The sequence below is a fragment of the Lottia gigantea genome, assembly GCF_000327385.1.
Source record: "Lottia gigantea unplaced genomic scaffold LOTGIsca_148, whole genome shotgun sequence".
NCBI lineage: Eukaryota > Metazoa > Mollusca > Gastropoda > Lottiidae > Lottia > Lottia gigantea.
Window position 1 is genome coordinate 87047 of NW_008707761.1, and position 24206 is coordinate 111252.

Below are 24206 nucleotides of genomic sequence, written 5' to 3' on the forward strand. Positions count from 1 at the left end.
TATCTTCTACAGAATTCACTAGTGTGGAAACAGTAAAACATTGATGTTTGTTAATATAAACCCACGGGAAGAATTCTTTAATGAATCTCTAAATTCCTTACGTTTTGCCACCAAGGTAAGTTCATGTGTTATACAAGGGAGACTCATTTTGATGTCATGGGAGTGAAAATACATGGTCGCTGGTCAGGTAATAAAGGTAGTTTACCAGGGAGGGGAGGGGTGAGGGAACTTTATTTTGATCGTATATTAAAGGTGATTGTTTTAAAAAGATGGTCACATAACCCTAACAAAGATAAGAAAGAGTCTAATGCCAGGTTCATCCTCCCGTTTGTCAGGCTTCTTTCTTTCTGAGCAAAAAAATTGACATTAAACCTACAATTAATGTATATACGGTGTTCAATATATCAGTTTGTATAGCCTCATTCTTAAACATAATACTGTACAGTTTGTATAGCCCTGGGCCCTGGGGCCTCATTCTTAAACATAATACTGTACAGTTTGTATAGCCCTGGGCCCTGGGGCCTCATTCTTAAACATAATACTGTACAGTTTGTATAGCCCTGGGCCCTGGGGCCTCATTCTTAAACATAATACTGTACAGTTTGTATAGCCCTGGGCCCTGGGGCCTCATTCTTAAACATAATACTGTACAGTTTGTATAGCCCTGGGGCCTCATTCTTAAACATAATACTGTAATAGTCAACTTCTCTCTTTCAGGTGAATCAGTGTAACATTGGAACGGCTCAGAAGAAAGTCAAATTATAGATTCATACTGAGCTATCATAGGAAACTACACATAGTTCTTACTTGGAGATAACATAGTTCTTACTTGGAGATAACATAGTTTTTACTTGGAGATAACATAGTTCTTACTCGGAGATAACATAGTTCTTAAGTGGAGATAAGTTCTTAAGTGGAACTAGTTCTCAACCATTTTGAATCTCTTCCCGAACTTAAGTTGAATTCTTAACAAGGCTATAATATTACAACCAAGCCTTAGAATCATATTTAAAGTTTTAGAAATTGGCGTTATTTGTTCTATGTTGAAATATTATAGCCTTGTTAAGAATTTGACTTATTGAGTTGAGGGAAATATTCAAAATGGCTGTGAACTACGTTCGTGTACTATATGTAGTTTCCTATGATTGTGCTCTCTCTTGAGGCTTTCAATGATTGTAATAATTCAAGACGTCTTGAGTTGTTTCTACTGTCTAAAGTTGTCTAAATATTCAATTAACATCTATAGAAATAGTGAGTAAAATTCCTAGTCTGAAGTATTTTTGAAGGAATAATGCGATTTTCGTACATTTCTAGTTCTTCTGATGACTACATAGATATATTCAAGATTACAATCAATCCCTAAAAATGGCGCATATCTGTCCCTTTAAATTTTGATTAGCATTTCATAAAAATTCAGTAGCAATTTAAAATTTTCCAGTAGTAGACTTCAGATAAATCTAGCCAAAAAATATACAATTTGATAAATTTGGATTTTGGCAAGGCATAGAAAATATTGGGGTTATTTTGACTTGCAATTTGCAATACCACTTACATTTAATATGTTAATATGTTTCAAATGAAACTAAGGTTCTATCAGCTGGTAAATATTTAGATGACTATATAGATAGCTGAAATTGAGCTCTATCAGCTGGTAAAGTAAATATTTAGATGACTATACAGATAGTTGAAATTGAGCTCTATCAGCTGGTAAAGTAAATATTTAGATGACTATACAGTTAGCTGAAATTGAGCTCTATCAGCTGGTAAAGTAAATATTTAGATGTCTATACAGATAGCTGAAATTGAGATCTATCAGCTGGTAAAGTAAATATTTAGATGACTATACAGATAGCTGAAATTGAGCTCTATCAGCTGGTAAAGTAAATATTTAGATGTCTATACAGATAGCTGAAATTGAGATCTATCAGCTGGTAAAGTAAATATTTAGATGGCTCTATTTAAAGTTAAGAAAATTTGTGACAATCTAAACTTAATATACTGTAATATATCTCTCTCAATTCATTTGTATCATAGTCCATTCTTTATTTTCTAGTTTTAAATTCATCAAGTGCTTCTATTTACAATTTTAATCTTATCAAATATATTTTAATTAGGTCATCCTATCTTTTGTATATTATCATCATTTCTACATCCTTGTCATTTCTATATCTTCATGTTATTTTAAAGAGATTGTAAAGAGGTTTTCTATTTTTTTTGCGTGTATCGGGGACACTGATAGCATCAATTTATGCCATTCCAATTCCCCTGTGTGGTTCCTGTAATTCCACTAAAACTAATTAATGACGTCACCATCACAAAGGTCTCTAGATAATATAAGCAGCTTTTGCGACAGGGACGTCATCAAACACTTAGTTTTAACAGAATTGCAAGAACAACAGACGTTTGATTGAAAATTAAATGGTGCTTATTGATGCTATCATTGTCTCCAATACACAATAGTCTTTTAACAATCCCTTTTACTCTATATATTATTCTGACTACAGAAAACTGTACAATAATATAACTACTGCTTATACTACTGTATCCTCCTCATGTCACTTTGACACATCTCTTAATAGTTAATAATACATTATACATTTAATACAAACCACAATAAGCCATTAAGAAACAATAGTTTTTATGGATATAGACTTCTATTTATTATTAAACACAACGTTTCATTACACATACAGGTAACGTTATCAAGTGATTATTAACCATACAGATCAGAACATTATATATACCAGCTGTAGAATTAAGAAATAACAGTTTTATGGATATAAACTTCTAGTTATTATTTGAACACCTACATACTGTTTAATAAATAGAAGTCTATATCCATAAAAACTGTTATTTCTTAATGTGCTGTGATACTTCTAATTGTCTTATACAATAAATAGTGTCAATTAATTTCAAAACATGATTGATGGTCACCCAGGTTTTCAAACTATTTTTGGATTAAAACTGAAACACAGGTTGAAATATGTGAGTTTGCGTGATGCTCGCATAGTTTGAAACTCTGAGTAACGACATGATGATTGAGGTTCTGTTTAATATTTCTCTATTTCAAGACTCTCATGTCGCCATGACGATATTAACATGTAACAAGTCTCAGTCTTTACCTATATATTTTATTTATGTTAAAAATCATGTTATTATATAATTCTTGTATACCATTGAAATAAAATATTCAAGTTTGATTGAACGTTTATTTCTTAGTTTTATAGATTTTTCAGCTTAAAGAGTGATTCTGTTGTATAGTTATAACACCAGGTAAGTCCACTGATGAATAAAGAATCATTTTGGCCAAGTTTAAAAATTCATTTTGTTTCTTCATCCTAAGAGGTAGTTTACCTTTAAAGTGATACTACGTCTTAGAATTAACATAAAATTTAAGAATTTTAAACTTGACCAATAAGAGCCAGTAGATATACCTGGTGTAATAAATAACATAACAGAATTCCAAAAAAAACTTAGTAATTATCCATAAATATGCAATTAACTGTTGAAAAACGCTTAATATCAAGATTAAGCCTTTTTCAATAATTACTTAGTTTTATCAATTTTCCAATTTTCTACATTTTACAGGGATTCTGTTGAAACTTTATGACACCAGGTAAGTTCACTGATGAATATATACTCATATTGACCATTCTTGAGAATTAAATTTTATATTCATTCTAAGACGTCGTATCACCTTAAGCGACATTCAGTTATTGGAGAATATTTAACTAGACACAAATATATAGATACAAATACTTTAATAAACAACTAGAGTAAGAAAGCACACAATGGGCGTTCTTGTTTTGTTTTGTTTTAAGCATGAAGCCATTTTGATTATCAAGAATGATATTAAGTGACTTTGAAAGAGTAAGGTGGGGATGGCCATATGTTTTTTACTGCTCATGTTTGTACCTTTAATCAAACCTGGGTACAATTATACTATTTTTAATATCTATAGTGAGAGTGTTTTGAGTCGATATCTTGTCGTACTTTATAGTAATACCAGACTCCTATTCCAATAGCCGCACCGAGAAATACTATTCCTGCAAATATACCGATGAGGCTGGTTCTCTTCGATTCTGCAGCTTTCTCGCGAGCACCTTCTATGTTCCCTGACGCTGCTTGTCGCTTGGCCTAAAAAGAAAATCTTCTTGTTTAACTGACACATACCTTGACTGTTGGTAGAAAGGATCCCCGAGAGCCTAAGTTATTGTACAATCGGAAGTTTGGCAAAAGGTCGGCTAGTAGTAGCCCAAGGACAAGTTGGTAGACAGGATCAAGGTTTCAAGAAATACAGTTATCTGATTGGATAACAAAACTCAATTTAAGATCAATTATAGTGATTGACCAATTAAATGACTGGAATACTAAAATTATCAAGGCTGCGGAGTTGTTATCTAAAAAATAGCTTTCTTACCTCATTGTTTTGACTTATAGCACTAAGACCCAGCGGCCAGCAGCAACAAAGTGTCACAAATAAAGCCAGTCCGAAATAATTTGGTACACTTCCAACGGCTGGTTGGTTTAACTGAAAAAGGAGATGATTGTAAAACACTCCCGTTGCTCGTAGAAGCAATCATTGTGGAAACAGTGTGTAGCTACAGTGGGCAAGGGTGGTGGTGGGGGTTGGGAAGAAATGTACTGCCCCCTAAAATAGTTCTATTCCATTACTGCAACCACATATTAAACAGATTTCGTGCAATTCTAGTATTTCTGAAGACAACATATTATTCAAGACTCAAATTAACCCCCGATATGGCGACCAATGGCCTTTTTAATGTTAAACTTACCGTAATGATTGTGTGGTCGTTAGAATATTGGCCATATCCAGCGTGTCTGCTGCTCGGACCCACTTCATATCCATAAGGATTGAGAATGGGTGGTAAACGAGGTCCAAAATCTTTGGCATAAGGATCTGTGGTCATTGGTTGGGGTTGCTGATTATTTACGAAGTTAGATGAACTATCATACGGTGGTGGTTCAGAATTACCAAACTTTGTAAATCCTCCACTGTAATCTGTATCAAATGAACGTTGACATATAAAGCGATTGTAAAGAGGTTTTCTACAAAAATCTATGTGTATCGGGGACACTGATAGGATCAATTTACACCATTATAATTTTCAATCAGATGTCTGTGGTTCCTGCAATTTCACTTGAATTAAGCGTTTTATGACGTCACTTATCGAGAGGGCCTTGTATAATAAAACACATTTTCCGATAAGTGACGTCAGCAAACACTTAGTTTAAGTGGAATTGCAGGAACCACAGATATCTGATTATTGATTATTTACCTGGATTATTTTGGCTGGGTCTTGAATTATAGTTGGAGGTATCGAAGTCTTGGGTGAAGGCCAGGTTGTCATGGTGGTATTTTGAAGCAGGCTCTGGAAAAATTCAAAATGTTTTGGTTACATACCCCACCCGTCATTTTTCGCAAATTTGGGGTCGATATACGAAAGCGATCTGGGTCTATCATTAACTGTTTATTCACATGATATAACTGTAACCTAGAAAACCTTACAATGGCACCAGGGAACCTATTAATGCGCGAGAATTCACAAGGATAGTCTTCCAGATAACTACCAGCAAGGGACGGGGGTTTTTTGACGGTGTTTGGATGCTTTGACGAAGATAAGTAGATTTTAGATAGACTGAAAGGCAAAAGAAACGTCACTTCTGAAAGCCGAACGAAAGAATACCAAAGCCTCAAAGCCATTCGGAAAATCCATGGACAGGACAAAAAACACAGGAGTGAAAAAAACCATCGGTTAACAACATCCCGGAAATGAAACTAAATAAAGTGGACTTGTCGAGAGAGAGGTAGTATCAGGTGTTCATTTCAAAGTAGAGGAAATGAGACCGATCTAAATTGAATATTCCGGGAATAATATTAGTCACAAATTAGCAAATGGTGGTCTACACCCAACCTAAACGAAAACATCCATCAACATTGTCGAAGCGATGAACCTGAAAATAATTATAAACTTTATAAAACACTGGCACAAATACCCTTACAATATTCTACTACTTCTTTATCTTACTTTAAAATATTAACTAACATGTCCTTACTAATATATAAGAATTTAAAAATAAGGATAAATACGATACACCTCTCTCTCTCTGTAACATTTCTTTCGCCATTCAGTAGGCCCTATGATAAAACTTCAGTCAAATCTTAGATTGGTCTCATATTATTTGGTTAGAAGTAACAAAATTTCAACCTATACATACCTCTTTTTCCATCCATCATGTCATAAATTCAAACTTCAATTGATGTCTAATTGAATCTAATAAAGGTCTATTTAGTGTAATGTATTTGTGCCCTGATTATTTGTATATCTTGTTACTGATTGGTCAGATATTATTGCGCAATAAGGTAGTGAATTATTTGTTTTTTATCAATTCGTAATGATTTCAACATAGATTTTTCTTCTCGTGGATTGGAGAAGAGCGTAGATAGCAGCCATTTTTTTTCTTATCTCAAGCTCGGTTTGTCAGAAATACCGTAGGTCTAATTTTGAGATTATTGGTTTGTGGGATGGACTTTGCCCTTGGAGACAAGCAAATGTTAACGGTGCACGGCGCTTACAGAACTTTCACGGCAGACCGTTTGTTATCTCTTTTCACGCAAATGCCTTGCAGTTGCCTACACATACTAAATAATTACAAAACCGTTTAACTATAGAATCATCTTTACAATGACAAGCTATTACTGCCAGTGACGGTGCCACGATTTTTGAACGTTTTTGCCACAAAATATGTTGGAATGCACCAAATCAATTCCATTTTTCGAAAATTTTCTAGCAAGAACCCTCTCAGACGCTCTATGAGAGGCTTGCGACTATATCACCACCACAGAGTTGCTGCATTTTGTATTCAGGAGTATCTCCAGCCATGAAGAAATGGTAACAAACTAAAACTATTTTAATGTTTGATTAAAAGATAAATAACTGTAAATATAGTAACAGTGAAACAGTTATTGTATAACCGTTTCGATGAATGGAACTGAACAGGAAACGGATTATTACCCCTATCTTTTCTGTACCTGTTTAGCTGATGAGGACGGATAACGCCTGGTTGTGTGCAATGAGTGAGAGATAGCAAATACTTTTCGAGAAGTTTTCATGTCGAAATAGAAGAAGGTAAGAAGGTAAAACTCGTTTTAATATCTATAGTGAGACCGACGAGAGTTTATTTCTTGTAGAGTTTTAAAGTAATACCAGACCCCTATTCCAATAGCCGCACCGAGAAATACTATTCCTGCAAATATACCGATGAGGCTGGTTCTCTTCGATTCTGCAGCTTTCTCGCGAGCACCGTCTATGTTCCCTGACGCTGCTTGTCGCTTGGCCTAAAAAGAAAGTTTTACATATTATAGCCTACTGAGTTAAATGGAAAACAGCACCATTTCGTTAAAAAGATAGACAATAAACTTAAGTTGACGAGGATCCTTTCTACCAGCTGGTCCTTGGTTTAGCCTCTTGACATTGATCTTTCCTGAATTATCTGTCCCCATTTACAGCTGGGTCGACTGGAATTGTGAGAAAGGGTGACTTATTCAAGTTTATCGGATTTTCGCACGAGTTAATTATTCATAGAAGGTTATAAAGTTATGAAAGTTATGAACTATATGTTCGTCTTTTTAAATTTTACATTTTGTCGTATTTGTCATGAGATAGTGATATTGCTATCTAAATATAGTCCTCAGTCTTACAGTTTTTGGGGGCTAATACTTACACTTTTTTTGTTTCAGAGAGGGGGGGGGGGGTCATTTATTTGATTCAAGAGGGTAATCAAGACCTACCACACTTCCTGCGTCTGTTTCGTGCAATTACTGTCATAGTGTTATTTAGTGTTCCAGGAAACAAACAGTTTCTCTACCCTTTCCCATTTTAGCTAAAGTCCTGACTGCCGGGACTGGTACAACAATACCCGAGAATCTACGTTCTTCTCCAAGAGATTAAGAAATAAGAAATACTAATCCTACCTCGTTATGCTTTGTTATAGCCATTAAACCAAGCGGCCAGCAGCAAAATAATGTCACAAATATAGCAAGACCTAAATAACTTGGTACCCTATCTGTCACGGCTGGTTGGTTAAGCTGAAAAAAGAAACACTGGTCTAGGTCACAAGTATTAGATGTTATAGAAGATACTCTCCTATAGAAACACTGGTCTAGGTCACAAGTATTAGGTGTTATAGAAGATACTCTCCTATAGAAACACTGGTCTAGGTCACAAGTATTAGGAGTTATAGAAGATACTCTCCTATAGAAACACTGGTCTAGGTCACAAGTATTAGGTGTTATAGAAGATACTCTCCTATAGAAACACTGGTCTAGGTCACAAGTATTAGGAGTTATAGAAGATACTCTCCTACAGAAACACTGGTCTAGGTCACAATTATTAGGTGTTATAGAAGATACTATCCTATAGAAACACTGGTCTAGGTCACTAGTATTAGGTGTTATAGAAGATACTATCCTATAGAAACACTGGTCTAGGTTACAAGTATTAGGAGTTATAGAAGATACTCTCCTACAGAAACACTGGTCTAGGTCACAATTATTAGGTGTTATAGAAGATACTATTCTATAGAAACACTGGTCTAGGTCACAAGTATTAGGTGTTATAGAAGATACTCTCCTATAGAAACACTGGTCTAGGTCACAAGTATTAGGAGTTATAGAAGTTACTCTCCTATAGAAACACTGGTCTAGGTCACAAGTATTAGGTGTTATAGAAGATACTCTCCTATAGAAACACTGGTCTAGGTCACAAGTATTAGGTGTTATAGAAGATACTCTCCTACAGAAACACTGGTCTAGGTCACAAGTATTAGGAGTTATAGAAGATACTCTCCTAAAGAAACACTGGTCTAGGTCACAAGTATTAGGTGTTATAGAAGATACTCTCCTATAGAAACACTGGTCTAGGTAACAAGTATTAGGAGTTATAGAAGATACTCTCCTATAGAAACACTGGTCTAGGTCACAAGTATTAGGTGTTATAGAAGATACTCTCCTATAGAAACACTGGTCTAGGTCACAAGTATTAGGAGTTATAGAAGATACTCTCCTATAGAAACACTGGTCTAGGTCACAAGTATTAGGAGTTATAGAAGATACTCTCCTATAGAAACACTGGTCTAGGTCGCAAGTATTAGGTGTTATAGAAGATACTCTCCTATAGAAACACTGGTCTAGGTCACAAGTATTAGGAGTTATAGAAGATACTCTCCTATAGAAACACTGGTCTAGGTCACAAGTATTAGGAGTTATAGAAGATACTCTCCTATAGAAACACTGGTCTAGGTCACAAGTATTAGGAGTTATAGAAGATACTCTCCTATAGAAACACTGGTCTAGGTCACAAGTATTAGGTGTTATAGAAGATACTATCCTATAGAAACACTGGTCTAGGTCACTAGTATTAGGTGTTATAGAAGATACTATCCTATAGAAACACTGGTCTAGGTCACAAGTATTAGGAGTTATAGAAGATACTCTCCTACAGAAACACTGGTCTAGGTCACAATTATTAGGAGTTATAGAAGATACTCTTCTATAGAAACACTGGTCTAGGTCACAAGTATTAGGAGTTATAGAAGATACTCTCCTAAAGAAACACTGGTCTAGGTCACAAGTATTAGGAGTTATAGAAGTTACTCTCCTATAGAAACACTGGTCTAGGTCACAAGTATTAGGTGTTATAGAAGATACTCTCCTAAAGAAACACTGGTCTAGGACACAAGTATTAGGTGTTATAGAAGATACTCTCCTATAGAAACACTGGTGAGTCACAAGTATTAGGTGTTATAGAAGATATTCTTCTATAGAAACACTGGCCAAGGTCACTAGTATTAGGTGTTATACAAGATACTCTCTTATAGAAGCGCAGGCCAAGGTCACAAGTAAAGACTATAAATTTCAACATTAAAATACACCAATTTGATAAGAAATTACTTAATTCTGGAGAGATTTACAAGACAAATGATTAAAAATGCAATAAAATTTACCGTTATTATTTGATCAGATGTTGTATATTGACCGTGTCCGGTGTATTGGCTGTTGGAACCATGATCATATCTGTAATTATTGGCTATGGGTGGACGACGAGGTCCTATTTCCCTGTCATGAGGCTCTGTGGTTATTGGTTTAGCCTGCTTGTCCTGGTATGTATAGGATGAATTATCGTACGATGGCGGGTAAGACTGACCATAATTTAAAGACCCTTCACTATACTCTGGTGCATATGGACCTAACAGAAATACACGTTGTACTAAAATTAATAATACTCTTATAATAATAACAAATTCGCTGGTTATTTTTTTCACAAAATAAGTCAATGATGATGATGATGATGCAGGTCCGTAGCCACTTGAGGGACTTTTTTGCAGTAATGGAATTGGTCGATTGTTAGAATTTTTCCCCCGTCCTCACCTGCAGCTACGGGTCAGTGATGATGATGATGAGGACGATGATGATGATGAGGACGATGATGATGATGAGGACGATGATGATGATGATGATGATGATGATGATGATGATGATGACGGTGGTGAAGGGATCTTTAATGTTTACAGCCTGTATCCTATAATGTTCTCACATTACACGTTACTGTGGTTGAAAACCTACCCTGTATTCTTTATTTCGCGGTGGTTCAGATGATGTAAGTGGGAGGAGCTGACGTGAAAAAGGTGTTTATATAGTTATTCGAATGGGAAAATACACGGAGGCTCCGTATGCTACAGGCTGTGAACGTTTAAAGATCCCTCCACAGTTGGAAATAAAAAAAGAGTAGACTCATACCGCTGTTCTGACAAAAATTTCCCTCACTACACTAGGTTGCCTGTCTTCATTAGCTCAATAACGGGGACGTAAAACTCCTTTCTTTAATTGTATATTCTTTCTGCAGTATTTTCTGCAGGCTAATGCTGCTGTCCTGGCAAAATTCCCGTTCATTGCACCTTGCATGGCGTTGCACGTCTTCATTAGCCCACATGGTACAGAAAAGTAGGACGTAAAACTCCATTCATTTATATTATTTATTGAGTATCGTCTCTTAAAAAAAGTAGCTAAACTTAAACCTATACGTACCTCGTTTTCCATCCATCGTGTTATAAATTCATTCAGAAATATCTGATATCCGACTAAAATCTATTAAACTAGGTAGGTAGATGACAAGTTAACGTTCTACTAAACTATAGGTCCCATCTCCTGGTTATTTGTATTTATTGTTAAACTATTGCTGATTGGTCGAGGAATTATTGTACAATAGGCTATCGAGTTCCTTTTTTTTTTACCAATAGATAATGATTTCAACATATCCCCTTGCTTAACGTGAATTTGGGCAGTACAGAGCCGCCATTTTTGTTATATCTCTAGCTCCGTTTATCAGAAATACCGTAGGTCTAATTTTGAGATAACATAGAGATGTGATTGGTTAATCATGTAATGTTCAATCCAATGATTTGATTTCCGAATCCAATTCATACAATTCTTGGGTTTCAAATTCTGCTACAATTTTGTTTTGACGAGTTCCTTTCTGGAAGGGTCGTTTAATATTATGAAAAATGTCTGTGTTATGGTTCCTAGACTAGTATGAAGACATCACGTGATCTTTAAGGAGTTTCTATAACGACTTTAAACAGTGGAACGTCTGTAATTGAACACTGATTTTATTCGTTATTAAAGTACTTCTCACACAAAGATCTGATATCAATATCATTTACGGAGAAAACGCTATTAAGAATCTCAAGAAGAGTTTAAAGGGACAGTGGCGCCATTTTTTTTTGGGGGGGGGGGATTTATTTGAGCCTTGGAAATTTGTAAATAGTCTTCAAAAGGCTCAAATGTCGATGGTGAGCTGTGAACACTATTACTGATTGGCTTAGCTAAGAACTTCCTGTTTATGAGACTAAAGTTTGATTGGTCAAAAAGAAAGGCGCTACTTTCCCTTTAAGTGTAAGATATATCTGCTTTGAGAAGAGATTAAACGACTAAAACAAGTCTTCATCAGAGTGCTTTTTCAGGGGCATGCTTGAGGGATGGGCCAAAAATTATGGTGTTTCTTTTTTAGGCGAGGCTCAAATGGACCCTAAAAGCCAACGGATTGTATTTGAGTATTGCCTTTCCAACATTTATGTCATCTTGTTTTTTGACCAATCGTTTTCAGACAACTCTCGGCCTCCTACCTAAGCTAATCAGAAAATAAAAGGTGAAATTCTAAGTTGAGGTATATTTGAATGGATTTTCGTACAGCTCTAGTTAAGCACTTCTTCTGAAGAATGTTCGACGCCCTAATCACTATTAAGTTGGGAATAAACGAGAGGAATAAATAGAGGGTAGAGTGACTGAATGGGGGGACAACTGCTCAGGCTGAATTCAAATTTTGGCTACTCTGTGGTGGTATCATAGTCACAAGCCTCTCATAGATTGTCTTAGAGAGTTCTCTCAAGAACACATATTTTGGAGAAAAAAGATTGACATTTAGATTTGTTGAAAATAAAGTGGGGGTGCAAACCACTTTTTCTGGAGGGAGTTGGGACCCCACTGAGGCTGCCACTGGTACGGTGTGAGATTATTGATACAGTAGAAAATAGAAGAAAGGAATCATGTCCGCACCTGTACCTCGTGTATTCACTTCTTCTATTTTCTACTGAATCAATTACACCATACCCCACACCGTACCTCGTCTATTCGTGGCTTTACACCGATTACACTTTATAATGTTTGTATATCTATTCTGTCCTAGTATATTACATAATACATAATTCTTAAATTCATCTGGTTGTATCTCATCATTTTCACCAATGCGGACCATTCTTACTATTTTCTAAACACCTGATGGTACTTCTCTTTTGAGGAGTCCACTACTATACTACTTTTACTCCTGATTTTGCCATACTTTGGACTTTTTGGAGATTTTGATTAACGGATTGTCTTGTTTGTACGGATTTTTAATTGTTCGGTCATCTTCACAATGTCAAGCTATTACGATACTTCGTCTCATACCTTGACTACAATATCTCCATTATCAAGGATTGTACGCTAGCGAATTTCTTTTCATTTTTTTTTTCTAGAATTGACTGTGAACTCACTTAAGAAATCTGTGGATCTTACTCGGCCAACTGAACTAATGCTTTATAGAATTATATCTTTTATTTTCATCACTACAACAGAGATAATATTACAATACAAATGATGATGATGATGATGATGACGAATGATGATGATGATGATGACGAATGATGATGAAGGCTGGATGTAGTGTTTCAGTAAATATATCTAACACCCCTCAAATTTCTAAATGAACTCGTCCACACTTACATCCTTTCAATTGGATATGTATGATTGGAACAGCTTATTCATAAAATTAGGGGTGATTTTGTTGCTTGTCAAATAGTATCCATTTTTGATGACAAATGATAATGATGATGATGATAATGATGATGATGATGATAATGATGATGATAGTTATGATGATGATGGTAATGATGATGATGATGATGATGATAATGATGGTAATGATGATGATTTTAATGCAGAATGTAAAAAAGTAGCCTATATACAGATGAGAAAAATAAAAAAAGTTCTGAGAATATGCAGTCTGCATTAACCCTGTGGATTTTTCTTCATTTACCAAATTGGGTCAAATCAGGGTTATTGTTTATGCTGTATTTGCTCATGACTGAACACAGGTCTCTTAATTTGGGTTATTGGTCCAAATGCAGATCAGACAGGGCTGCTGAATTGAAAATTATGCCAGCCAGGACTGGCATTGGTTGGATCGGACTTCTGATTTGATATATTTGCCAGTCATCTAAGAATGCAAGACAAAAGCTCTTACTTGAGATTTTTTGTAGATTTCAATAAGGTTTTTGATCAAATTGCCAATGATGTTTCCAAAACGATCAAACGCTGACTCTAGGATATAACTTTTATTAAGGGTTTTTGATTTGGTTATATTTGCCAGGTATGTCTGGCCCTAGACTCTTAAATGTTTATTAAGAAGTCGTTATGACTGGCTATAATTTAAAATGTACTGGAGTCATTTGACATCCCTGAAAATCACATAATTTCAAGCTGTCCTGGTGATGAACTTAATATCCAAAACCCTGAAAACAGTTGCCAAAACAAGATGATCCATTATCAATTCGATTTTTTGCAGTAATATTGTCCCTCAGTATTTTAAGTCTTCAGATTTATACACATCATAATGTTGAAATTTCTAGGGACATTTTCTCTCTACACAACCCTTACCCCCCTCATCATATTCCTGTTTTGAGATCCACATCTGTTGGAACGCCCCCTGAAATATAACAATACAATATCATCATCTAGTCCAAAATATCTGCTTCTAATCCAACCTCTGATAGATATTTTGACATTTATCAACTGGAGCAGAGTCAGAAAAATAGAGCCTGTTTTATGGAGACTTTTCACATCTCCCCTGATTCCTGCAGAAAAGTAGGACGTAAAACTCCATTCATTTCATCTTCTACACCAACTGACAAACCTGTCAAAATAGTTATCAAAGACTGAAATAGAGGCAAATGTTTCGGTCCAATCATCATCACGGAGGTAAAAGTCAAGCCCATAGCAGCCCAGGTACAAAGAAAACAATACTGAAGGTCAGCTTTGTCTTAACGATTGAATAATTAACTGTGGGATGAATAAATTATCACCACACGTACTGTTATAATCTACGCAAAACTAGGGTATTATGGGATGTCAATATCATCCAATCAATGCCAAGGTGACAATAGCTTCATTATTTGATGTGATCTCTTCTCAAAATCTTTCTAAATGTATATATTTACCAAAGAGGCTAAGATAGAGCCACCAATCCAAGCACTAAATCTTCTCTCAGCCGTACTAGTAGCTGCTATAATCTTCAACCTCATAGACTACAAATATACAGAATGAATGGATGGATTAATGAATGAATGAATAGATGAATGAATGAATGGATTAATGAATGCATTAATGAATGAATGAATGGGTGAATGAATGAATGAATGAATGAATGAATGGATGGTTGAATGAATGAATGAATGGATGGTTGAATGAATGAATGAATGAATGGATGGTTGAATGAATGAATGAATGAATGAATGGATGGTTGAATGAATGAATGAATGAATGAATGAATGGATGGTTGAATGAATGAATGAATTACTGCATGAAGGAGCCTAAAAGATTTTTAAGTATCTCACACAGGGTTTCGGTTTATTGTCCAATCCAACTTACAAGCTGCTTTCCATGCCTTTAAAAGGGACAGGTTGCCCTTTTAACAAATCATACTCAGAAACAGGAAGTTCTTCCGTAAGCCAATCAGTAACAGTGTTCAAAACTCATTGTCGAAATTTGAGCCTTCAAATCCATGTGTGTCCAGAATTATTTGTGTTTGAATGTTAAAATGACAACTCATCATTTTAAGATACTCTGTTATATATAGAAAATACTTATATAGAAATAGTGAGTGAAATTCCTAGTTTGAAGTATTTTTAAAGGAATTATGCTTTTTTCGTACATTTCTAGTACTTCTGAAAACTATTTATATATATTCAAGATTTAAATCAACCCTCCAAAATGGCGCACCTGTCCCTTTAAGAGTAATATAAATTAACTTACAGGTGGTGTTTTAGCACTAAGATCTCTGTTTAATCTCTCTGTAAAACCTCCTAGTAATGTATTCCCTCCCGATACTATGACACTACCATATAAACTCTAGAATACAAATAGATACATAATGAATAGATACATAATGAATAGATACATAATGAATAGATACATAATGAACGGATACATAATGAATAGATACATAATGAATAGATACATAATGAATTGATACATAATGAATAGATACATAATGAATAGATACATAATGAATAGATACATAATGAATAGATACATAATAAATAGATACATAATGAATGGAAAAATAATGAATAGATACATAATGAATAGATACATAATGAATGGATACATAATGAATGAATAAATTATGAATGGATGAATAATGAATGGATACATAATGAATGGATACATAATGAATGAATAAATTATGAATGGATGAATAATGAATGGATACATAGATAATATTCTATCTGTCAGCCCCTACGACTGACAGGGGGAAACTGGGTAGAAACATTCAAAGCCTTACCTCAGCTTATGTTGGAATTGAACACTGGACCTAGTCAGCAAGCTTCGAACTCACTGAGTTTCCCGAGTTATCAGAGAAAGACAGACCATATATAAATATAAAATACTAATATAACTTACTGGTCTACAATCTATATCACACATCCCTACACTAGTTGTTACAACATGTCCAGCTCCTAACATTGTATTCCCAGGTATATCCTACAAAACAAATTAACACTTATATATCTGGTGATTCAGTTAAAAACAGACCTATCAGACGTCATCAACGAATAAAGTGCATGCGTTAAACAATGTCAGCCTTTGGCCCCGCTCAACGAATACCGCCTGTTAAATACTATATTTATTCAACAGGCTGAACATTCTATGGTATACAAGAATATTATTTTTATCAGAACAAAACAAAGAAAACATTGTTTTTTATCTAGAATACATCACAGTTCAAATTTTTATTTTTCATATATCATATGATATTGTCATGGGATAAATTATGGTATCCATAAGCCACACTTCCATATCAGTTATAATAACATATCTTTTCCTTTTTAAACAATATTTTATTCATATAAATATGAAAAGGATTGGGAACAGGCTTTCACCTATAAAACTCCTCTTCTAATATAAAATGTTCATATATACAATACAATATCGTTAAAATAAGTAACGTATATACAGACATCGCTACATCCATGGTAGATACTCGAAGATATAAAACAGAATAATTCAAATTTTAAAAACGTTATGACATAAGAAGAAAATCGTGAATTTTTTTGAAAATGAGTATAGATTGATCAGGGTCATTTTGTACACCATTAAGCAGATTGGTTATGTTTTTAAAGCCAGTTGGTAAGATGTTTATAGATCTGTCTCGTGCATCTGAATGTAAGGGACAGTGCAAAAGAAGTGTTCTGCATCTTCATATTGATGACCAAAAGAGCACGCAGGATTATCACTAACGTGTCTAAGAAATTTATGACCATTAAGGTCACTGCAGGAAAGACGAACATATCTTACTTATATCACTAGTTATATCGTATTCTTACCTTAATAATAGAAGGATCAAACAGTCCTTCACACACTCGGAATCTCTCCGAACCAAAATCACAATTATATCCATTAGGGAAATCATAGTGAAATAATGGCATGGAATCTACTGATCTGTAAATAATAACAGGATTATAGAAATTTAATGATCTACACTCAGTAGGCAAAGTTAGATTAAGAATTTCTTCAGCAAAAGTGATTGATTAAAAAGATTCAATTGAAGAAATATTTATGACTTACTCCTGATCATAAGGTTGATCTGCAACATTTAAAACGGACGCGGCAAAATCTTGTAAGACATCCTGAAATAATAGAGGGCAATACGTAATAGGCTTAAAACTACTAGAATGATAGACAGCTGAATATTGACCAATCCTCTTAAAATCAGCCGCCATGTTTTACCCACGAACAAAAAAAGCGTGTGTCATAAGTAAAATTTAATTTCTAATGACTTATGTGATTATTTGTGCTGATTAACAACTGTATCTAAGTGGGAGGGGCCTAAGCTGAATTAGGAACTGCCTCTAAACCTTTGACTTCTAGTACTACTGAATATATATTCTACCAATATTTTCTACCAATATTTTTGCCAGTTTGTTTTTGGGATTATGAGTTTCATTAGGCAGTTCGGATTGCTAGTAGAGCTATTAGGTTTATTCATTCTAGATACAAATTAAAATGTTAAAATGGCAAACTATGGTCTTCAAAAATCAAAATACGGAATTCCTTTACCTTGACCATATAATTATGGAATGATTTTGTAACCTCACAGACATCTTTTCTTTTCCATTTGGCAGGTTCATTTTCTTTTACTTCTTCCTGTTGGAGACATCAACATAAAACCTTCAAGTGTGCCGTTATTTAAATCTGATATCAGTCAGATGTGAACTCCTTATTAATTATTTTTATTTTCAAACACACATTGAGTCGCGTCAGTATAGAAATTATTTACACAACCTAAAAAACATTTTGTGTCTTAAACAGGTGTTTGTTTAATAGACAAAACTTTATGAAAATTAGTTTTTTTATCATTATTAAGTTGTGATCTATAAATCAGAAAAAAATGAGAGGTGACTCTCCTAGACCAGTCTGGAGTGGGAGAGGCAAAACACCCTACAGATTTTAGATAGCCTGACATGAATTATGAGCATTTACAAGGTGTAGTTATCACTTCAAATAAGACCATTCACAGGCCTGAGGGGGAGGACTATGACCCAATGAACCACGCCCTAAATACGCCACTAACTGTAATCAAGTTGAAATGTTTACCTTGCCAGCGATTAAATATGGTGGAATGACTTCAATATTTAATTCTTCCATCAATTTACGACATTCCACTGTTACAAAATCTCCAGCTAGAGGTGACTTCACTATTCCTGTAATAATACTCATTAACTTAATGGAACAAACCAATCCCGGTACTGATCAACCCCGGTAACCCTGATACCTACGAACCCTCGAACCCCGGTAAAACCCATACCCTGGTAACCTTCCACCAGGGCCCATGAACAGTATAAATAGAACCCCGCAAGGTGAGTCTGAGAGTTCAAACACAAACGATAATCAGGGATAACTGGTAGCACAGCCAATCTTTATCTCTTATATTATAATACTCATTGTCCGAAAACTATCATTTCATTTACTATTATTAAAAATCATTCAAGCCCCACAAAAACAAAAAAAATAGATACATACCATGCTGTAAGACATAACCATCATAAACTGGTACCGCAGAGGTATGAGTTGCTCCACTATCTAATATTAACGCTGTACCACGACCATTAGCGAATCTGAGCCATACATTAAGGTTTCAAATTGGTAAACCATACAACATTTTTCATTATAAAATACTTACTTTATGATTGACAAACTTCCTTATGTGGCAGTTTTTTGTCAGATAGGGTATGCTTTCTCTTCTAGACACCTGATACTATTTTTTATTATGAAATACTTACTATTGATATAAAATGAAAAGTTCATTAGCTGCTACCAATGTTTTGCCAATATGTTGTTTTGGATTTCTGGTCATTAGTACTTGGTTATTTAGTTTATGCAAAGAGTGAAAGCTTAACAAAACAAATGAAAGGAGTTCCACATCATGCTTTTCTGCTCCAGGGTTCAACCCTGGTTGGTAAACTGAGGCCCCGTGTGTTACAGTCTGTGCATGTTAAAGATACCTCGACAGTTGGAAATCGAAAAAGAGCAGGCTAATGCTGCTGTCCCAGCAAAATTTCCTTCATGGCACCCTGCATGGCGTTGGTCGTCTTCATTAGCCCACATGGTGCAGAAAGGTAGGACGTAATACTTTATTCATTTCATTTTAATTTCATGCTTTTTTGCACTAATGGACTAATGAAAAAAAAACAACACCATGCAGTATGCAATGAGGGCAATTTCAGTCATTTTGAATTGTCAAGGAATGTTTGCAGTCTACAATATAGATAAAGAGAGATAAAAAACGAGTGGAAAGATAAGAGTAACGGGAAAATAAAATTAAAATAAGTTTAAAATTCAGAATAGAAATGTTTAAAAAGGATACGCAGATAAAACTGGACTTTTACACAAGAAGAAAGCTGGTACGTTATATTTTTCAAACATTATTTCTGTTATTTTTTCTCGTTTTTCTTTCGTGTTCCACTGAAATACACAGAAAGAAAATATCGAGAATTTTAATAAAAATAAATAAACTTCTTCAAATAAAGTGAAAAAAAAAAAAAAAGAAAAGAATTTATGTTGCAAAAGGCCTTATATAATATAAGCAGCTTTGGTGATAATGACATCATAAAACACATAGTTTTAGTTGAATTACAGGAACCACAGACATCTGATTGAAAATTGGAATGGTGTAAATTGATGCTATCAGTGTCCACTATACACATTTAAAGTTTAAAAAACCTCTTTACAATCTCTTTAAAGTATAACCCATATAGCTTGAGTAAATATCTGTATTTGCTTATATATAAATAAAGATAAATAAAAATAAAAAAAATAAAAAAAAATAAATGAAAATAGATCAAAATAAATGAAGATAAACAAAAATAGATCAAAATAAATGAAGATAAAAAACTTACAGCTGGTTCAGACATCATGACTGGATGTAACTCAGAATCAGATCTTATATGTCTTTCATAAACATATTCTGTTACTTTCTCAAATACATCCCAATTATCAACTACAAGAATAAATATCATCTGCTTTAAAGATGGCTTTAATATTAGTTTAATTGGTGTTTCTAATGAATTATCATGTATTCTTAATCATATCATTATGTTCTTATTGTATATAATTAAAGATGGGTTTCCTTATTTTTTAGTGTCAAATTAGGCAAACTTTTTGATTAATTGGTGATTCTGATGAATTATCATGTATTCTTAATCATATCATTATGTTCTTATTGTATATAATTAAAGATGGGTTTAAAGCAAACTTTTTTTCTGAATAGAACATTATTATTATATTAAAATTCCAGTAAATATTTCATGGGTAGCGAAGAAAATTGTCGCTGATGTTTAAGATTTAAAAAGTAATACTCACTCATTCCATCTTTCAAAAAACTGACCATATCCATCTTCTTTCTAGGGACTTTAATATGAATAGTATCCATATAGTGTTTACGTTCTGGGGGTTTGACCTCACCCCCCTCTGTTTCCATTGCTGTTTCTATATCATCAACTATTCCTACATGGGTAGGCATCTCAGTCTGTAGATAAACAAAAAACACTCATTCAATTTAGCATTTCAGAATAATGATAAGTATGTGTAGAACAGAATTAATAAGCATATAACAATAAACATAACATTGACACAGTTTTATTACAATTAGACCAAACTTTCATTTTGTTTTTTATTACTTTTTATTTTTACTATAGCCACTTTAATAAAGATCTAAAAATAAACCTCTTGATCATTCTCAAAACAAACTTTTGACCTAACTTGATTCTTACCAATCAAATTCCTTCACTTTCTCACAAAATCACAGAGCTGGAGAGGGCAGAAATATGATTGGTTAAAGTAGGGGTCAATAGGTTAGGTCAAAAGGTTATTTGATGAATGTTGAATTGAAGAGGTCCATCTTTAGACACTGAAGTGGCCATATTTAATATAAAAGCCCATAAAAAATGGAACAAAAGTTTGGTCTTATTTTAATTCGACTGATATTGACATATATTATTAATGAGCCCTTTTTTAGATTTTCAACTTGAATAAATCGGACCGAGAGAAAGCATTTATTATCAATTACCACAAATTTAATGTACATTTAATATTAAGGCAACAATCAGGCATTTTTGGGCCTGTAAAACAGACTATTTATTGTGTATGGCCTTAGTCTACATTTTGTCTCATTTATTTGGAATTTAAGGTTGTAATATTGCGGTTGAGCAATGTTATTTGGGTCGTATTACTAATTAGACATTCAAATAATGCTTAATCCGTACGGTACTTCTTTGAGATGCAACTCCTTCTTACCTTTGGTGTGTCTTCTCCAGCATACCCTGCACGAAATGAATAGGAACCAATATCAAAAACGATAGCACCAACCTCATCTGGAAAATGTAATTATGTTATCTGATTGTTAAATCTAATAATTAGGTTGCAGTGTTTGATCATAGTCAATTTGACTTCTTCAGAATATAGCATAGTTAATTGTAGTCTGAAAATAATTATTCTATGGAGCACCTTACATAAAGGGGCGTAACTCATGCCTGTACAACAAAACAATTCCAAGATGCGTTCATAATTTTAGTTAGATCAAATTTATGCAAAGAAAATACAATGTTAGAAATTTAAAAATGAATGGACAGTTTGTACATTACCTCCTCCATAAACCCCGCCACTCATTTTGATTAAAAAAATCACAAAATTCTTATATTTTCTTGCTTTATAAAATTTTCGCCGGGAACAAAGAGGTACTTCCGCTAGTTATGACGATGGTTGTCGTAAAAATTTCCTCGTGGGAAAGGAAAAAGAAAGCGAATAAGGACAACTTTACAATGAAGTAATCAGTGCAAAATTAATTTATAAAGATTAATTTTGAATTTTAGAATTTAATTATTAAAAATTTATTCCAAATATTTGCGACAATGGTAAGAACAAACAGGAAAAGACAACTCGTTAACTAATCTTCAAAGTTACCTTAGCAGATCTTCTGAAATGGTTCCATTTCATGAACAAATGCTGAACTCTCTAACTTTGGTAAATGCAATATTATCAGGTAGATAATTTATGCTGTGAAATCCATCTTTTATAAACATGAAAATAAATGTAAGTTTACTGGACTTCTTCCAAAACCAATTCAACCTAATCTAAGACACGGACAACAAATAATTTCTCTGATTGAAAACGTTTTAACGATCAAATATAAAGGACCATTTCATATTTAACAAGCCCTAGCCATATGGTGATATTCATCATTTAATAAGTTAATACAAATCAACAACAATAAATGGGCTATTCAAGTAAGCCGACTTTTGGAAGCACAGGCATAATAGGCATCAGAATTGTTCTTGTAAGCATGTGGCAGTGGAATATCTCAGTGTTATAAATTGCCAACCATTCAAGTCCAAAGCCACAGCTACAAAGTCAAACAACGGGTCCTTTCAATTTGGAATTAACAAAAGGGTAAAGGCCATATATATGATAAGGGAACTGGTATATACGATATAGTCCCAGCCCCGTCGTCAGGAATGAATTGGTACTGGGGCTCAGATTTTGTACTCAGGAAATTTGAAGAATTAAAGGCCCATTGATCTCATTTCTGACATTTTTGAGGTGCCTAACGACAGGGCTGTACAGGCCCAACCTGCCTGTAGCCACCCGAAGAAATTCTGCCAACCGACTAATTCCATTATTGCAACCAAATACTATAAACCATTCTCCCTCCGAACAATCAAGTCTGGCTACGGGCATGAGAATCTAAACCAATCAGATACTTCTAAATCTCTTCAGTTACCTACGTGAATAATTAATGTCTTTAAATCTGCATTTCAGATGTTGGCTGAAGGAAGAATTAAAAATTAGGCTTGTTCAGTTGAGGTTGAAACAGGTTCAAAATGGCGACACCTAAAATTCCAGTTTTTGAGCTAGAAGCTGCTGGGAACGATTTTAAATCTAAAAGTAAAGATATTTTCGGCGTGTTACAAACTTTGGAAGATAAACATTCTGCTGTTGAAACGGCAAGAAAGAAATCACTAGGGGACAGAGATGAAGAAACTTTGTGGAAAAATGATCCTTTAGAAGATGTGGAAATACGGAAAGGAAATCTTGAAAGGAGTAGCGATTTTCGAAAAGATGACAGAAAGCAAGATGGCTTCCGTAAACCGTATAACAGACCACCATCTCATAGAAAATATAAAAAACCTGTTATTCCAGAATACAGAAAACATCCAGAGAAATACACTTGTTACAGTCTGGGTGATGTTTCTTCAAATGATATGTCTGACGCTTCCAATTCGCGAGCAGCGTTTGATTTTCTTGATGAACGAAAGAAATTACGCGAGCAACGAGAAAGAGGCTCTGACGAGGAGGAAGCCAAAGTTGATTTTACAGAAACTGCTTGTTCTAAAGGGGCATTCACCTTTAAAAAGCAAAATAAAAAGGTGGAATGGGACATTGACTCTAAAACTTCAAAACCCACAGAAAAGGTTGGATTAGACATGAACTCGAAAATTTCAAAACCCACAGAAAAGGTTGGATTAGACATGAACTCGAAAATTTCAAAATCAACTGAAAAGAGCTTTGTTAAAGTTTCTGAAGTTGATCAAGATTTAGATATATCGGTATCAAGTGACGTTACTGAAGAAATCAAGGACAATAACTCTGAGAGTACAAGTTTTAAACGTAGGAAAACTAAACAGAGAAATATCAGAGTCAGGGAAAATGAAGATGATGATGAAACTTAATTTTGTTGTTTTATTGATGTTTTTAACAGTTTTAGTTTGTTATGTAGGGCCCTATCTAGTATTATACTATTAAAGTGATTGTAAAGAGG

General features: G+C 34.3%; 3 protein-coding genes across 3 annotated transcripts; 1 reads left to right on the forward strand and 2 right to left on the reverse strand.

The window, feature by feature from the left end:
* Nucleotides 1-3948: 3948 nt before the first annotated feature.
* On the reverse strand, nucleotides 3949-11120 carry LOTGIDRAFT_173061 (hypothetical protein; the record flags this gene model as incomplete). Its single annotated transcript, XM_009050249.1, has 9 exons — nucleotides 3949-4137; nucleotides 4421-4531; nucleotides 4794-5020; nucleotides 5298-5390; nucleotides 5428-5657; nucleotides 7227-7357; nucleotides 7994-9796; nucleotides 10024-10286; nucleotides 11105-11120. 9 exons carry the CDS (start codon nucleotides 11118-11120, stop codon nucleotides 3949-3951), a joined length of 3063 nt encoding a protein of 1020 aa, XP_009048497.1.
* Nucleotides 11121-13934: 2814 nt separating this feature from the next.
* On the reverse strand, nucleotides 13935-22132 carry LOTGIDRAFT_225683 (hypothetical protein). The gene is made up of 14 exons (XM_009050250.1): nucleotides 22033-22132; nucleotides 21686-21762; nucleotides 20753-20918; nucleotides 20290-20390; nucleotides 19758-19855; nucleotides 18914-19008; nucleotides 18488-18594; nucleotides 17951-18037; nucleotides 17459-17520; nucleotides 17218-17332; nucleotides 16295-16375; nucleotides 15644-15739; nucleotides 14830-14916; nucleotides 13935-14318 (listed from the first exon to the last, which is right to left on the reverse strand). Exons 1-14 carry the CDS (start codon nucleotides 22055-22057, stop codon nucleotides 14238-14240), a joined length of 1278 nt encoding a protein of 425 aa, XP_009048498.1. The 5' UTR covers nucleotides 22058-22132; the 3' UTR covers nucleotides 13935-14237.
* Nucleotides 22133-22326: 194 nt separating this feature from the next.
* LOTGIDRAFT_238486 (hypothetical protein) lies at nucleotides 22327-24206 on the forward strand. Its single transcript, XM_009050251.1, has 2 exons — nucleotides 22327-22480; nucleotides 23207-24206. Exon 2 carries the CDS (start codon nucleotides 23269-23271, stop codon nucleotides 24115-24117), a length of 849 nt encoding a protein of 282 aa, XP_009048499.1. The 5' UTR covers nucleotides 22327-22480; nucleotides 23207-23268; the 3' UTR covers nucleotides 24118-24206.